We start from the raw sequence: 17537 nt of genomic DNA, 5'->3' as shown, positions 1-17537 counted from the left end.
TGATCGCCAGCCGTCGAGACGGTTGTAGCAGCGCGGCTTGTCCCGTCCTGGCGGTTAACGTCAGACCCGGGCACACAGTTTAGGTAAAAAGCCAACAACTGCCAAACTGGGTCCCAACATCAGGATCTTCCCACCGTTTTAATCTGAGCAGCAGCTCTGTCTCTAGGTTGAAAGCTGGGCCCCCAGCGCACGGGCAGCAGAACTGCAGTGAAATTAACAGCCCCTGCGTGCGCAGGCTGGGGACCGAATGCAGTTGTTACACCCAGATGAACTCGGTTCTTAACAGGGAGCAAGACATCTGCCCTTCATTTCGCCACTTGAAATGCAGAGGGAAAACAGCTGTGCTAATCCAAGGGACCCAGAGTCAGCCTGGTCTCCCGTCGGTAGCACCACTATCGCTGGCAGGCAGCAGAAAGGGATGCGCCTTCCTCGCTATGCCGTCTTCACAAACACGTATCGTCTCTGAACGCAGAAATTTAAGGCAAAAATTCCATCGCTCCCATTTACCTGAACGCGTGTTTTCTGGCAGTCAGACGTTTTCTGGTTTACAGTGATAATACAACAGTTTTTTCTGTCTATCAGCAATACTACCAAAACTTTGGCAAAAGGTCCAAAATCAGATTTGTAAACATAATGCTTCCCTCTTCAATTGGCAATGCGTTGAAAAGACAAACACAGTAAGACACACAAAGATTTTGCTCAGTTTTGACCAAATAACCTGTGTTTTCACCTGATAAAGTAAGCAATGGCTTGCATCAAAATAAACAAAAAAACTTCATGAAAAGAAAGCTTGTGCTGTTTGGTGATCACATCATTTTACAGTTAAATACATCTCCTCTTTGTTGTCTTCTTGGCACCCAGGACAAAAATCTTTAAATACCTATTTCATGCAGGCAATAGCTTCTTTGCATATCTCTCTTCAAAAAATACTTTAAGTAGTATATAAATAGGTAACCTACATGTCTAATTCCATAATCTTGCCCCCAAACTATATATCTGTTTCATTTTGGTAAAGTATCAATTTCGCCAGTATTATTAAAGCTGACAAATGACCGAAATGGAAATGCTCTCACCTTCCAGAACACAAGTAGCAATTCTGTAGGAAAAAGCCTACAGCAACACTCGTCAGTTGTTTTAACCTGAGCGTTTGGCCTACTTAGAGCAGCAGCTTGGTTTTTTCCCCATCGCACGCGCTCACACCCACACATTCTCGCACACACGCGGTACAAGCACACGCTTCCAGACACCGATAGGCCACGTAGTGCTTCCCAGGTGCTTCAGCAAAGCGGGAAGCAGTGCAGCTCATGATTTAACTACACTAAATATACACAACCAAACACCTTAAGGCAACCAGCCACTGCAACGGGGAGTTTAAATTGCAGGGGCGAGTTTCTTTTGTCACAAAATGCCCTGTATACCGCACATCTACGTGCCTCTTTAACCCTCCAAAACAATGTGATTTTTTTGTTTTCTGCTAATTTCTAAACCTTCTACCATTTAAGGCAAAGAGTTTGCATTAACAAGAAAGGTCGGAAAACAGCCTTACATCTATCCATCAGCATTTCAGTTTGCTACAACTTTTTCTTAATATGCGCACAACGTCATAGTAAAGGTACTGGCTCCCCAGTTATCTACTGCTAAAACTAATTCAATGGACACACAAAAATCTTGAAGAAAAGAAGGGACCAGAAAAAGCAGCTTTAAATACACATGTAAGCAACATCAACAACAATAAAAGTAGTTAACTCTGCTAATACGGAAACTTCTGTAACAAAAAAGTTCAATGCTACCTTTTAGAATCTTAGAGAAACTAATCTTAAGTTTTAAATAAATAAGCTTCTGTCCATTCACGTGTCCTGGTCGAAGCAGGAGACTAGTGCTAGAACTCTTGTTGCTGTTTGTCAAATTCCCCTACTAGTTTCTTAATGTGGGACAGCTTGCTGTGGAGATACTGGCATCTACACTTCTTTTCAAAGTAGCTGGGGCTAGACTGTAAAGATAAGATAAAAAGAAAATCATGGCATGAAAACGTTTCTGCAGAGTTGAATATTTCATGTCCTTTGCTTAAAAATACCCTTGAGCCAGGCTCAGTGATTACTACCTCCCACAAATCTGGTGTTACACATACCTCTTTCAACTTTCGGTACTCTTCTAAGACTTCCTCACAAAGCATCTTCAAGGAAAAAACAAACAAACAAACAAACATGAAGACAACATGAAGAACATTTCACTACTACCAGAAAATGCAAAAATAACCTCCCATCCCCCCACATCACCCCAAATATGCAATTAAACATGTAAATAGGCAACAGAAGGGGCATGTGTTTGACGATTCCCTTTGACAAGTCGCTCACGCTGCTGTCTGTTCGCAGACAGCTCAGACAGGTGGAGTTTGAGGGCTGAACAACTTTTTGCAGGGTTTTTTCAAGCTTCAAAAATCCAGGCTAGCCCACACAGGGTCTGAGGATGTATGCCCATTCTAAAAGGTTTCCCTTTGTCTAGTTGAGCAGTACCAGGGATTTTAAAATACTCCTTCTGCTCACAAATACACTTGCAATCTGACCAAAAACTAAAAAAACGCCAGCCAAGAATCCTCAGCGTGCACACAGAATTAAAGAATTCTGGTACTGAACATGAGGAATTTGTATGTCCAAATCAGAGAAGTCTGAGTGGAAGGCCAGAGTATCAGTTTTTGAACACCCTTCTCTGCTAGAATCATAGCTAGCATCAGGAAGATGGGTAACCTGTGGCTGCAGGTTTAGTTAAGTGTATAAAACCATGGGAAACAGAGGGTCAGGAAAGCTTTGGCATTACAGCTGCTGGTTTCCACCCGCTACCAATCCTCTCACCGGTCTGTGTAACAGCACCGCAGCACCCCCACGCCTCAACAGCGAAGCATGAGCCAGTCTGGCAGTTCCAGCCCTGCGACCGGTTACTCAGTCTCAGATGTTCGTTTTAAAACCACGCCCATATAATTTAACAGATATATATACTGAAAGGTCTGCCTGTGCTGAAAATGTGGGCTTTTGGAAGGGATAAGAGGGAGATGAAACACAATCCTGACACTTTTATCCTTCTTTACCTTATATTCTTTGGAACCTGGAGAAAGCATGTGCCGTTGTGCATCAAGACTCCTGAATTGCTGGCTGATACTCTCCATCTGAGCATACAAGTTCCTGTATTCATCATACTCTGCACAGAAGTCATTCTTGTAACGCTGGCGTTGCTCGTATGAGACTATGGCTGTGTATTTTCTGGTGCAAAAATAAGCACACATGCAGTTTCACACCAAGGACATAATGAATATCAAGCACAGACACCCAAGCTTTAAGTCAGTTAACTACGTGACTGACTGCTTCTACAAGTAAGCACACGTGCTCCAAGGGAAAGCGTTTAGGTAATGACAGAAATCTACCATATTTCTGTGAGAGCTGTTTGCTAATATTTTACTTCTTAGAGTGTCATTCACAAGGTGCACAAGGAAGGCGTAGCATACTTAGAAAACATAAGCAATCATTCAAATATAGAAGGATCAATAAATGCATCAGCTTCAGAGAGAGAAGAGAAACTGCTAGATTATAATCTCTTTCTATGAAGGGAGAAGTTAATTAGATTATATTTACTTTTGAAAATTCATTTCCATTACATTTTTGGAAGGGACTACATTTACAGTGTTGGATGCAGTCAGATAGGCACCAATGTAGCCAAAACCCTAACAGCCAAGCATAGTTAATGATAACATTTTATTATTTTAGGGAACACCAGTTCCATTGCTGTCCACTCAACTAAGGCACTTGCAATACAGCAACACAAACAAACTGCAGAGAGGTCTGAAACAAAAAGAAACCCCATCACATCACCTCCTAAGGAGGGAAAAACCCTTAAATGCTTAAAGCCACTGAAGCGGTTGAAACTTTCTTCATTCCCCTCTCCCTCAAATCACCAGGAGCAGATTTAACAAGGTCATTATGCAAATCCAAGATGAAGCGGGAATGCGAGTAATAGATAGGACTTCCCACCGCTGTCACACCAGTGCTTCTGGTCCTCCTAGCCTAAAGACCCTGTTCTCTTTGGGTGACACAGGCACCTCCACACGGGGACAAATCCTTCAAACCACCTTTAGATTAATTTTAACGAGCAGTAAAACTTTAACAACTTGAAAGTCTGCACCAATGCAGATGACAACTTTGCTCAGTGATGTATCCCAGGCCAGAGGCACCTGGTTAGAGTGCTGGATGGTTTTTAAAAGAAAACTACAGGTGCCCCCCAGCATTTTGGGAAGGACCTGTGAAGCTTGTGCACAGTTACATCCCACAGCAGGAGTTGAGCACAGGAGTAGAGCCCAGCAGAGCACTCGCAATGTAGGCGTGTGCAGAGGCAAGAAATGGGGATAGAAGTGGGGAGAAAGGTGAATCTGTTTGGTTTGTCTAGCTCTTCCTTAAGCTTTGCCTAAAAAGCTTGAGTTCCTTTACTCTCAGCATCTTTCTTTAGACTAAGATGGAAAGTATCTTTATGCTAACGCTGTGATTATACTCATGAATTATAGAGCACTTAGACAGGAAGAGAAATTGAAATAAACTACCAAAGTCCTTTAAACTGGATCAAACTGTAGGTGCTCCCAGGTTTCAATCTTTCTGTAGTGATCAGTCTGAAACAGCACACCCTAATTTTTTTCCAGGACACTGTGGCCAGTAGATTATCTGTGAGATTGCTCCAGATGTTGCTCCTTTCACAGGGAAGTCTTTGTTAAGGTTTTTAATCCCAGTCAGAACTAAACCAACTTCATGAAACCTTGCATGAAGGTTTCTTTGGGGTTTTTGGGTTTTGGTTGGTTGGTTGGTTGGTTGGTCTTTTGGTGGTGGTGGGTTTGTGTTGGCTTTTTTTTTAAACTTTTAACAGTGGCTATTGGCATCCAACTTTAATACTAGATTACATCAAATAACCTTTCTCCTCAGTATCCCTGCCCTCAGCTGACTGGGAAGCAGACAGCGGGGAGCTGGATCGCTTCATTGGCACCCAGCAGAGGCCGAGAATTAAACATCGGTTTGAGTTCTCAGCCTAACACGTGAAGCACTAAACTGCTTCCCTGCAGGGCCAGACTTATTTCAGTCTTTCCGTGGAGCATCACTTAACAGAGTAAGTGAGACGCACAGCGCTGCCATGCCGTCTGCTTCAGCACAGGCAGAAGATGCTCCGAAGTTCAAGCGCTAGGCGGAGGCCTGACCTCCCTTGCTGATGTTACTCCTCTGACAGAAGCTGCTGAACTTGGCAATTCGCAGCGTTTTAACACACTTCTCCCTCTCTCCTGCACCGCAGACACGACCATGGGCTCAGCGCCGCTGCTGCGGCTGACGCTGGGCAATTGCGCTGCTAGGAAGTGTCGGGCTCGTCCTGGCTTTACCTGTCGGGGTGCTCGTTCCAACTCTGAGCACCGAAGGCCCCTCAAAACCTTCTCAAACTCATCCTTCCAACCGAGGAAAGAGCTTTAGACTGCTCCCCACTGTGCCCATCCTCCCCCCAAAAAGCCCATTTTATTAGAAATTCAGGTGGCGCTGACCACGTTATTCCACAATTATTCCGCTGCGGCCTCCTTCAACTTTCGCATTTTTAAAAAAAGGCCACCAGTAAAACAGTGGGGGAAAAGCCCAGACACTGGGCATTTGCAGAAGCTATTTCCCTGTTTTGCAACGGTAAAGACAAATCCTCCTCCTAGGAAAGTTTTGATACTGTCAAAAACTATTTAGGCAACCAAATGATTCTGGTATTAGAGGTATTTCATTTTAAAGCAAGTTCTTTAACACTTGTCACGGATGAAAAGCTTCTTTATAGAGGAGGTAAATTTCAGCTTTTTGGAAATGTCAATCTGATGTTTGACAACTTGTTCAGGAGCCAAAAGTAAACTCACCAGGAAGCCCTTCTGTAGTTTTACAGACTGCAACATGGCAGTCACTGTAGGTATGTTACCTTTCACATGCAAGTTTAATGTCTTTTTATCTTGCTTTGTAGTCAAAATTAAGCAGGTAAAAGTTAAAATCTGAACTGAGGTTCTCCTGTTTTCTCTAGCTCTTTGGTCTGCATTTCTGCGGTGAAATTGGATATTTTGCTGCAGCTTCAAGTTAGCCAGTGACCATTTTACATCAAAGCTTTAGAAATAACTTTGACGGTTAACTCCCGTTAGCTCACATATAGGCTTTGTAACTCTGGACTTTAAAGTCTGCTACCTTCCCTCCCCACTTTCCACCTTAGAATGCACTAAGCAGTGAAAGTGCAGGAAAGGTGTTCAAATTTATGGATTCCAGCATTCAGCTTTCCTCCTGTTTTGCCTTGCCTCTAAAAAGAAAACAGCGCAGGTTCATGTTCCTTTCTTATGGTGTTCTTGAAGAAGAAGGAAATTAAATGGTTTACGTCTTCTTCTAAAGGGTATTAAAAATACTTTTTATGGCTTCTTTTCGCACCGCAATAATTAAGGGACACCCTCAGAGTGTAAAACTTGCAGGTAGTTGAATGAGGCAGCTGGGTGACTTGAAGGAACTTGTCATTATTCTAAAACTACATTTTGGTCAATTCTCAATTTTGTAGCTAAACGAGAGTTTTTATAGGTGATTTTCCATCTGCTTCAATGAGTGGCAAGAAAGTTAATTGTTATTTTACTCACGTGAAGTAGTCTGGTGGTTGGCTTGCTGAAGGAGAACCTGTGGAGGCAGTGCAAGTTTCTTCAACTCCTACAGAAAAGCAGAATTTTGACACTTGCGGTAAACAGATTTTTAATATAGCCAAACAATACCAGCTTAATGGGCTTGAAAACATCCTTTAGAGTTTTATTCTCACAGTAAATTACTTGGAATAAGCTCTGTAAGTTAATAATAGGGCTCACATGACCTTCTCCATAGTAGGCAGTACCGGGCTTTAGAAAGAGGGCACGGCTACTTTATTCTACAGGTTCTGCGCTACCGCAGTATTAACCCAAGGTCAGCTTTTCTTATTTGAAGACACGATGTGGCGTCTGCACAGCCGTTCAAATTATGCAGCAACAGATGTGGCTGCACAAAAGACAACAGCTTGAGATGTATCTGTATCTATGTAGATATAGATGTATCTCAACGTCCAGGTTCCAGCAAGAAATAGAGCAGAAAGCTGAAGTTCTTTTCATGCCATGTTTTTATCCCTCCTTCCCTGCCAATTACAGATATCCAAGGTCAGATTTAATTTCAGCACTCTAAGCAGGAAAGTCAGGAGCATTGTATATAGCTTCCCGGCATTCAGGCTTCAATGACCTGCAACAAAGACTTGCTCCTCATTAACGTGGCAAAACTGGCTTTGAAAGTTATTTGCACTTGTAAATTGCTCTTTTGCTCTTTTAAACGGCATTATGAGAGCACGGTACACTTAATCTCTAGTCCCTCTTTTTAAAGGAATATTTCAGGAGCCTCCCGACTTTTTGATAAATAAGAAAAATAGCTGCCATAAGGAAAAGTTAGCTGGAACACGGAGGAACACTCAAGATCTTGGTAATCTCTCTCTGCTTTTCATCTGGGGTCTTGCAGTTAAAAAACACACAGTCCTATATATTCTTTGTTTGCTTCCACTGCCACTGCTTAAACACAGTATTTCTGCTAAAGCTCAACTGTTCTTGCAATCTCTAAGCTCTCCGAGCTTTAGGTCATGGGGAAAAAAGAACTATCATGTGATGTTCTACTCTATTCTTTTACTTTTAGTATTAAAATTATTACGCAGTACAGCAGTAGAAAAAGTGGTGTAAAAATGGGAGCAACATTTGAGAGAAATGCAAACAGCAATATTAATGGTCGCGGTATGTACAATACAACTTAGGTGAACAGTTTCACTGCGAGCGCTTCATTTCCAAAAATTCAGGTGTGTTTGTTGACATGGCTCAGTGTAAGCACCAACTTGAAATGCAGTGCAGATTTTTGCTTCCCTAGCTGTTCAGAATTTCGTTACTGGCATCTGCAGAAAGACCCTCACCTGTATATAAATTCATAGATATCTGAAAGCACAAATATTTGCAAAGAAATCCCAAGCCACGTGGGCACTGTGTAGTATGTCCAGGAGAATTCTTAAAAATGAACCAAATTCTAGATAAGCTTCCAGCAGAACAGCTTCTGCTTTTTGATGTTGTTCTGTTTGAACTAACATTTACAAGGTAATACAACAGCGGAAAACCAATATGGATTCTTCATGACCATAAAGTAGGGATAATGACAAAGCCAAGTGAAAAAATAGACCATTTGTGTTTCCAGTCCCTCGTTTTACAGGTCTCTTTGCACCACGGTTACCCATACAGGAGTTAGGAAAAGCAGCCTATTAATACCTTCACCCGAATCCAAACAGGAGGATGTACTCAGCTCGGCAGTTTCTTCTTTTCTGAGGTTTTTCTCCTCCATGCTCACACTCACAGTGTGCTGCATCTTGCCTTCATGCTTCTCCTTACGCTTCTTGCCTGTGGACTTAGGAGGCTTCACCTGCACCCCGGCAGGCTCTGGGATCCCCAAAGAACTCCAAGAGGTGTATTTTTGTTGCTGGTCCTCACAGGCCTTAGTGCTATTAGGACTGAAGCTGTCCATGGGCAGGTTTTGTGTCCCCTGCCCCTCAGGGGTGCTGGGGGAGGTGGAGCTGGCAGGTTTTGGCAGGTTGGAAGCGTGAAGGCGCGCCCCTGGCAGCGGGTGAGGAGCGGGAATGGAGGTGGTCGTGGGGCGGGGAGACGGCGGAGGGGCGGCAGCAGCTTTCTCCCTGAAGGCAGACAAGCGCTCTCTGAGCGGGGACGGGATTCCACTGCCCAGGCGAGAGATCCTCTTCTTTTTGTTCAGAGGACCGATGAAAGAGGAATCCAAGACCCTTTTCTGTGATAATAAAGAAAAAAGCCCGTAAAAACCAGCAGAACTAAGTTTTGCTCCCGTTCTGGAAAAGGAACAGTTCTGAACTGGCAATTGTTGAAAACACATCTTTCTTCTCCAAAACTAGCTGTCAAACGAGGAAGTACTGCAGCTAAATACATGGTTTCTTTCATCCTTGGTTTCTAATTTTATGATTAACAAGTCGTTCTTCAAACCTACAGCTAAAAGGCTTTGGGAGAAAGACACTCTCTTCAGCAGCTCTAGCAAAGGCTTCCCCAAAACGAGGAGGTCAGGTTGGTACCGTTTAGGCACCGATTTCCGTTCGGACACACCAGGTGAAGAGTCAGCTTTTGCTGGCACACAGCCACGCGATGTCCTAAAGCGGCCCTGAGAAGCACGCAGCGGCATGCTTCTCAGAGCGTGTGATGTGCAAAGCCGATAAGAACGGGTAAACCCCCCAGTTTTGCTGCAGTTGTTGTCCCAGCTGCTCTCCAGCTGGTTCACATCCTCTCCTCTAGCAAGCGCACGCTGCTCACGTCGATGTACAAGCGGCAGCTTGGGCCGGGAGCCCCAGGCACGGCTCTGTGCCACCCTGTTGGAATAAATCTGGGTTCTGTGGGTAGGGAGGCAGGTGGGAAGAGGTCCCTGGGACCTGCACCATTTCGTGCTCTGAAAGAAAGTTAGGGAAACACAGAGGTGTGCCCTCCCTCCTCTGTGTAAATGTAAATAGCTCAGTGGTGAAAGGCTTTCTGTGCTTCCCATCTTATCTTAAGTATTTTAATAAACATTCTGAAATACAGAACACTAAATGTAGCAGCCCTTAAAGCTACGTGACTAAGTTTTTTTGCAGTCCTTGACAGTGCAACCGCCTTTAAAAGGAAGAAACGTCCAATCAAAGAGAAATGCTTCAGTTTTTCATGTGTTTAAGACAATATTAGTGCTTCACATCACAACTTTTACATCAGTGTAAAGTGTGATAAATCTTAATACACTGTAAATAATGATAAAAAAAGTACAAAATACCTGAGCATTTGATGGGCCATCTTTACTGGGAGTTACAGGAGATCCCGAATGACTGGTGCTGGGGGCATCCTCAGATGAATTTAATTTTCTGTAAGCATGACCCAACATTTCAGGTTACAAGGCAAAAAATGTCTATGTCATAGCTCTTTCATTATAGGGAAGACAGACATTCATTTCCCAGAACAAGTTTTTTAAATGGCAATTTTCCTTCCCCTAGAGACTGAACTTACCTAGAAAGTATTAACTCCAATGACTGTTTATCGATTTCATTGTATCCAGGCCAATCTTTTTGAATGTCTTTAAACAGATGATCCTTCAGACTGTAAGAATTATCCTTTGTATTCAGGCTGGCTACCTATAGGCAGACATTTAAGAAAATAAATGTTCATGATACCTAAATGCACACTGCAGAAATAAGATTGGTACTGCAAAGTAAAATAAAAGTTGAAAACAGAATCACACACCAGTTTTCCGGGTTTTTTAGATGTGAAGATCCAAGTAGCTCTCATGTAACGAGCACCAATTTTTAAAAATGTGGTCAACTTGGGATGTAGAAATTTGAAGGTAAGAAAATCCCAAACTGCTGCAAACCTCTCTCTGCACCAGGGGTCTGTAATACAGCACTGGGAATCAAGGCAAACTATGCCAAAACTTTAAATATTCACTGCATGAAATATGCTGAGAGGCCTGTTTTGTGGGGGGTTTTGTTTGCCTTTTTTTGTTTGGGGCTTTTTGTTGTTTTGTTTGGTTTTAAGAACTGAAGAACACTATCTCCACATACAAATTCAGATTTGTTCAACTTCAGGAGGACACCTGCTGTTCTTTGGTTGTACACAGCTATACGGCAATGGCAGAGCACAGACTGTGCTTGGAACAACGCCTGTTTTCCATCATCACATTAATGAACGCACTATGTCGTCATTTGTCTTGAGAAACAGAACTGCTTTGCTTTCTCAAGTGCCTGGGCCACAAGAAACTGTATCTGTCTACTGAACAGTTGTACCTGATAACCTAACTAGCGCTAGACAAGTCCTTCTGGTACAAAGATGAATTCTTCATCTATCCCATTAGTTTTAAGCCATATCAAAGTTTTACCAATTGGGAAAAAAGTAACTGTACTCATGTCTAACGATAGTTTAGTGCTGAAATGTTTAAGGGGAGGTGTGCAGGCCAGATGTGCGCTTCCTTCTGCAGACGCAGGGTTCAGTATTGTCACGAGAGGCTTGTGTGCATGCCTCGCTCTATACCTTTGAAAATAAAATGGGCTTATAGCTTCCTTAAGAAAAATGCAAAGTATACTCAAAAGGTTAAAATGAGCTAAAAAGCCCTTGAGATCATTGACACCCAAAGTGCTGGTTTAGACTCCATCACCTGACACCTGTTCAGAGTTTCAGGGAAAACCCCCAAAACTATCTCTCTTTGCCTGACACAAAATGTGGAATAACTACTCATCAACACACCACCACCACTTTTCAGCTCAGCCTATTTTTTTTTCCTCTAAAACATGGCAAATACTGCAAATTCATGCCTGTGTCCACGTCTGTCTGTCCCCATCTAAAAAACCAATTAAAAGTAACAAAGATACCCTTAAACAGTAATTCACTTGTTAAAAACAACTAAAGCTGTATTCTAAGAGAAGCAAATCTGTGCATATCAGATCTTAGCAAGTTCAGGCTGCTGATTTTAGATTTGTACAAAAAAAAAACCTCATTACAGAGCTAAGAAAAACATGAGCAAGGCTTTTCAGGGTGTAGCGTTGCTAACACGACCACTTCTGATGCAAACCAGTACCTTGAGGTACTGGTTCCTTGAGGTTCACACCACATACAGGAAACAGACTCCAGGAAAGTCTCCTTAAACATTGCCAAGCATAATGGGACAAGAGGAAGTTTTTGCACCTTTCACGCTCTAGGGAGCTGAGCTTTTAGAATTTTATAACCAACTTAAAATATAGATTGACTACTTCAATTTGTATGTAAGAACATGGCTGTCATTAAATTGTGTCTGTCTTCGGGGTGGAAAAAAAACAACTACCATCGCACTGGGGAAACAAAACAATAACACTTAACATATTCAAGGAATGAGGTTTTAGAATTCAGTGTAGGATCAACCAAAGCTGTATAAATGTTGAATTTTGCTCACTTTAAGAGGTTCCCAAACACTTTTTTCCTAGACAAGTAGGAAATATTCCTACTTCACCCATTAATACGTGCCTAATTCAGCCACAGTCGGTGGGTACAGGGAGTATTTGAAAAGTAAGGGAGGAGCCACTGCATCTTACGGTACTTTAAGAAGCCTTTTCTGAACTGTTTTTGTAGCAAATTAATAAGTGACGCTCTTGAACACGCAGCTTAAAAGTTTCACCTCTACAACATTATAGACTTACCAATAATTTTGAGGGATGTGATAAAGAAATACAGGTGGAACTTAAAGGAGCACTGGAAAAGCTACTGAATAAAAAAAAGTTTCAAGGAAGGTAAAGACACAGTCCACATGATAGCAAAGAAATAATATGCTCAAAATCGGACCACCACCTTTAGCATTTACGATTTCGCTGGAACACCCTTCCCTTGGTTGCAATTCCGACAGATCCCAAGGGAAGTCAAGCACCACTTACAGGCCACCAGCCACGTTCAAACGAAGTACTAACCCATGCGATTGCAGTTACCAAATTTCTCTCCACATAAACTCGTCACAAAAACCATGAAGTACTATGACAAACTATTTCACACAATTGAGAGAACGCACAGTCAACTTCTCTCAACTAAGCAGTCCAAGTAAAAGAGAGAGGGAAAAAATAAGACATTAGGAGAAACAAAGCTAGAAATAGTTAATACTGCCTGGCATTCTAGCAAAACAAAACCACTCGCCAAGAATTTTTTCATCTGTCTTTCCTTTCCTCACACTGACTTGCAGTTTGGGGCATCTGCATGAAGTTTATTGAAAAACTTCAACAAGAAGCATTAAGTTGTTTACTATTTTCTGATTTAAACACTGAAGTGACACAGCTCAAAATTATTTTGAAAAGAATAGCAGGAAGGAAAAATTTCTGGCACAAACTCTATGATCTCACCTGATGAAGGATCATTCCAAGGCAATTCTTGTCCTTTTGGTAGACACCATCTTTCCGCAAGCGAGTGAGTAACTCTGGTTTCTTGTAATTCTTCAGTGCCAACAAATGAATCACCCTATCCCTGTACGGCCGCCGACAAACCACATTCTGTGTGCAAGTCCTCCCTATTATGTTTGCAGGGTTCATGGGCGTTGATCTCTTCCTCACAGGCACAGGATCTGGAATTTTTTGTGGTGCTTTTCTGACCTGTGCTTTTCTTCCTGAAATAAGGGTAAAAAGAAAAAAAAAAAAAAAAAAAGAGAATGATGTGGGAGATTGGCAGAAGACAAGGAAGTTGTTTTAAAGACTTTACCAAGCCAGATAAACTCTAAAAATGACTTAAGTTAGCATTTCAAGATCTATAAGAATACAGGTAGCAAAGCTGCATCGAGCTGGGCATTAACAAAGAAATATTCAGTATTAAAACAACTGGGGAGTGATGCCGGTAGGAAGGCTTTACTGATTATTTATATACATGGTGCTTTTATTATTTTTCCAGTTTATAAGCTCAAGCACCGAATACTCAAAATCGGGCATTTTTTTCAGGAGAGTACTCCCAAGTGTGATGCAAAGGTCTTCCATATAACTAAAGGATCCCCCGTAAATGCCTAGGGAGAACAAGTCTACACAATTAATCACATCACTGCTTAAAGAAACTACCAACACTTGGTGTTGATCACTTTTGAGCTACCATAACTTACACCACGTTTTAAGCTGAAACGTTCCCCTCGTGTTAAATAACCCCAGGTTTGTCAGCAACAGTACACCCAAAATTTAACAGTTCTTGGGATCAAGGCCGGAGAAGTTTTAAAACATGGCCTGCACAGCATTTTGGATCAAACTCTATAAAAAGATGTGTTTCTCAACTGGAGGAACAATGCAAGTGTGCGCAAGCAACGCATCCAGAATTTAAAAACAACACTACCCGAGCTGAATCTCAGCTTTCCAGAAAAAGACCTGAGCTCCTTGCTCTGCTATCAGGCAGGGAAAAAAAAAAAAAAAAAAAAAAACCCAACAAAAAAACCCAGAAAAGTATCAGAATGTTACAGAAAATCATTGTAGTAAAACCTGTTTGCAATCCAACAGAGGATGTGACACAAAGCAGCTATTTTTTTGAAACCAACAGCTCACGTTTGGTACATGAGGGACACTTAATGAGTATTGGTGAGAAAATCTGGAGCTTGCTCTCTCCATCAGACACACAGAGACTGAGCTGTGCTTAGGTACTGCTTGTCCTCAGGAGTAGCAGGAATTTGTTTCCGTTTTGCAGTGGAGGCCAAACCTTTATAACCTTGGCACCCTGCATGTTCCCTGGACTTTGCCCTTCTGGTTTTCAAGAAGAAAGCTAATCATGCAAATGCACACAGTTCCATTTTTTGAACAGTGTGAACTTAGCAGTTTTAAATTGAATGCATTACAAACATCGGGACAAGTTAATTTCTGTGTAGATACACACACACACACCCCCGGCACAGCTGATGGTGTAACCAGCATTCAAACAAAACACCTCCTGAAGTCATGTCTCTGAATCCCTTAAAAAGAATAACGGAGAACATAACCAAGCATTAACATGATTAACAACCGCAGTTCCTGATTTGTACTGCATGAAGCACGCTGCAGAGTCACCCCCGTGACCTACCAGCAACAAGACCTGTCCTACCTGAGCCTCCTCAACGCCAGTCTGAAACAAAAGTGCCCCCAAATATCCTAACTGTCCTACTGTCAATCTTCAGACCCCATTTATTTAATGTTAAATATTCGCTTAAGATCTATTTAAACCACCAACAGGAATCATGCAGATCATTCACATGTAAAATAGAACTTCCCCAAGGAGAAGTTTTGAAATCCATGAAAGTGGCTCCTCTCACGCTGCCGTTAAAGAGCAGTTTAGACAATACAGGGGAAGCAGTCCCCACTCCATGTCCCTGTATCAACCCGTGCTGAGCTGCCTTAGTGTCAAGACCACACACACTTAGTGTTGTATCTCCAAAAAGCTGTGACAAAGCTGGCTTCAAACGCCCTGCTGAGGCAGAGCAAGCGTTGTACCATCGCTGTCAGGGATGTCCGTGCTGGCGGACGACTGCGGCCGCAGCCAAGTGAGAGCCTGTTTTACGTAATGAAGATGGATGTACCTGGTTCAGCTCGCTGCTGCGGGCAGGACCGCCGCTGCCCGTACCACTGAGTGCCTAGAAAGGGGATGCTCACCTTGCACCTCTCTGCAGCCAGCTCCAGGCTCCTCAGGAAAACGGTACTCAGAGCAGTTTAATAACAAACAATACCACCTAAATGCTTTCTGTTTTGTGGAAAATGATGAAATCCATGTTCCCATGCCAGCATTGCCTTACTTTAACTTTTTTTTTTTTTTTTTTGAAAACCAACCATGGTCTTGTGGTAGCAGTTGCTTACTGATGGCCAAGACATAAATAAAATTTAATCAGCATTAGCAAGTGTGGAAAGCAAAGTTTTTCCTATAAAGCCTATGAACTTGTATATGAGACTTCCTCAGTGTGAATTTTTTTAGATTACAAATTCAGGCTAATGACTTAGCACAGTATTTAGGTCCTCAAAAGTGCTGTCACAAAAACAAAACGTTACGTACTGAACCAGAGAATTTCAGGGCATGGGGTGGTAAAATCCCTCACCTCAGTGGTCAAAATTTCAACCAGTCAAGCGATATGGGAACGAGGAACGACTGGCAGGCTTTCTCGGGGGAAAAAAAGGGCCAATGTCTGAAAGCAGCACGGGCAGACTGTAACATGAGAGCAAGCTACCTACATCAGAGATCTCTGAACACACCGACTTTCCCAAGAATCCTGAAAAAATGAATTACTGAGTTTAAAAACATACAGGCATCTAGTAAAAAATGAAACACCGCCATACCTAAAAATGGCCCATCAGGTTTAATAACCTTTGCACTTCCATTGCGCAACTCCTCTTCTGGCTGGGCCATGCACGCTTTGGTCGTCGGATAGGAATCACTTGTGGTACACACTGTAATTTTGTTCTGTATAAGTCCCAGGCAACTGAGTTGAGAGGCTCCAGAACTATAAAAACATTGGAAAAGGTTGAGCCCAAGCGCTAGTTCACGTTTAGAAGCATGGTTGTATCAGGAACTTTTAAACCTGTCTTAACAGGTGAAGAAAAATCTTTTTTCCAGTCCTGACAGCTAGCTAGGGCGTAAATCTATTCCAAATTGTCTCTGCATGTCCAAATGGTATCAGTTTTACCTGTCCGTGTAGTGTGCTTGAGAGGCAGGCTGCCCGCAGCGTTGGTGGCTCATTGTTGTAATGACTGTTGCCAGGACAACTCGGGCAGTTACACCGGCCCTGTGACGTCAGGTAGGCCCCGCCCCAGGGGCCTTCCACCAGCCGCCCGGCTCTCAGGTGGGCACATCTCTCCTCCCCTCCACCTGAGATCGTTTACACTGGCCTAACTGTCACTGCTCTTAACGAGTACACTGTGTGGCACCCGCCATTGCAATGGCTCTGAACAGAGAGAGGATACTGGCTTTAGCTCACCCAAAAACACTTTAGCCACCCTCAAACTCCCCATCAAGCCTCCAAGAAGGGTCAAGAATCTCGTGTCTCAATTTACCACGTCATTTCTGAAAGTCGAAGCTGGACCAAGGCCCTGACCAACATTTCAAGATGATCCAGCTACAGTTCTGTCCATAGCCTAGAGCTAGGTATTGATCCCTTGTTCCGAAATCCCTGCATTTGCAACAGAAATAAAGGTCCTTCTTGCCATCTAAAGCACAGCTTTTATCCGTTGCCTCTTTCCTTTCACCACAGGAACAGTCGAGCACTGACTGAGATGATGTGTAATCCCTCCCCTCAGGCTGGGCATTTTCAAAATCCAAGACAGTTTTGAAGCCAGACCTGACTGGAGCACAAAATTAGACTAGACACCCTGCAGAGGTCCTTTCTGGTTTTATTTTCTTTTAAATGACTCTGTGTGTAACACCACACAAGTCTTGCATTAACTTTGCAGGCACTTTGCACAAACTGAGAGCTGGCTACAAAGGACCTCACGAACGCTAGTCTGATTAGATTTTGAAGAAGATTCTTAAACCCACATTAAAACTACCTAGACATGCTATCTGGAATTATTCAGAGCTAAAGCAGCTTAAATTTAATCTTACTTAAAAAACACAGTTTAATTTAACTGAAGGTGCTCCTTCCTAAAGGAGAGAGTGTCATCAGAGATGCTGGGGAGGGGCAAGCCAGGAGCAGAGGCAGGACCTCTCAGCCCTGGCATGCACTCCTGCCGCTTGCTTTCTGCCAGCTGTGGCAGCTGTCTGGCCCCTTTCAGATACAGTTTAACCAAAAAAAAAAAACCACAAAAAAACCAAAAGCCCACACTGCCCCAGGCTTGCCCAGGTCTGCCACTAAACCATCCGGCTTTTTGCCAATCCCATCAGTTAAATGAGTTCACTGAAAGGTTGTATTGTAGTAGAAGAGACCTAGCGCAAGGGGACAAAGAGGAGGACGGGGATGGTGAGAGATCTCCTGTTAGGCAAAGAGCTATTAAATCAGCTCATTCGCTTATTG

The 17537-nt window shown here is 42.8% G+C and overlaps 1 protein-coding gene across 1 annotated transcript; it reads right to left on the bottom strand.

The window, feature by feature from the left end:
* Positions 1–1879: 1879 nt before the first annotated feature.
* LOC141918739 (RNA polymerase II elongation factor ELL2-like) lies at positions 1880–16267 on the bottom strand. Its single transcript, XM_074813605.1, has 10 exons — positions 16215–16267; positions 15868–16031; positions 12949–13208; positions 10106–10230; positions 9876–9963; positions 8330–8858; positions 6656–6722; positions 3083–3254; positions 2129–2173; positions 1880–1990 (listed from the first exon to the last, which is right to left on the bottom strand). The coding sequence occupies exons 1-10, from the start codon at positions 16265–16267 to the stop codon at positions 1880–1882; spliced, it is 1614 nt and encodes a 537-aa protein (XP_074669706.1).
* Between the last annotated feature and the right edge of the window lie 1270 nt (positions 16268–17537).

This window comes from Strix aluco, chromosome Z (genome assembly GCF_031877795.1).
Source record: "Strix aluco isolate bStrAlu1 chromosome Z, bStrAlu1.hap1, whole genome shotgun sequence".
NCBI lineage: Eukaryota > Metazoa > Chordata > Aves > Strigiformes > Strigidae > Strix > Strix aluco.
This window is presented reverse-complemented; position numbering and strand designations above follow the sequence as displayed.

Coding starts and splice junctions, on each gene's coding strand:
- LOC141918739 (XM_074813605.1), bottom strand. CDS start 16,267: ATGAGCCACCAACGCTGCGGGCAGCCTGCCTCTCAAGCACACTACACG. Junction 13,209..15,867: donor ACCTGATGGGCCATTTTTAG/GTATGGCGGTGT, acceptor CCCTTATTTCAG/GAAGAAAAGCACAGGTCAGA. Junction 2,174..3,082: donor CAGGTTCCAAAGAATATAAG/GTAAAGAAGGAT, acceptor TTTTCCTTGAAG/ATGCTTTGTGAGGAAGTCTT.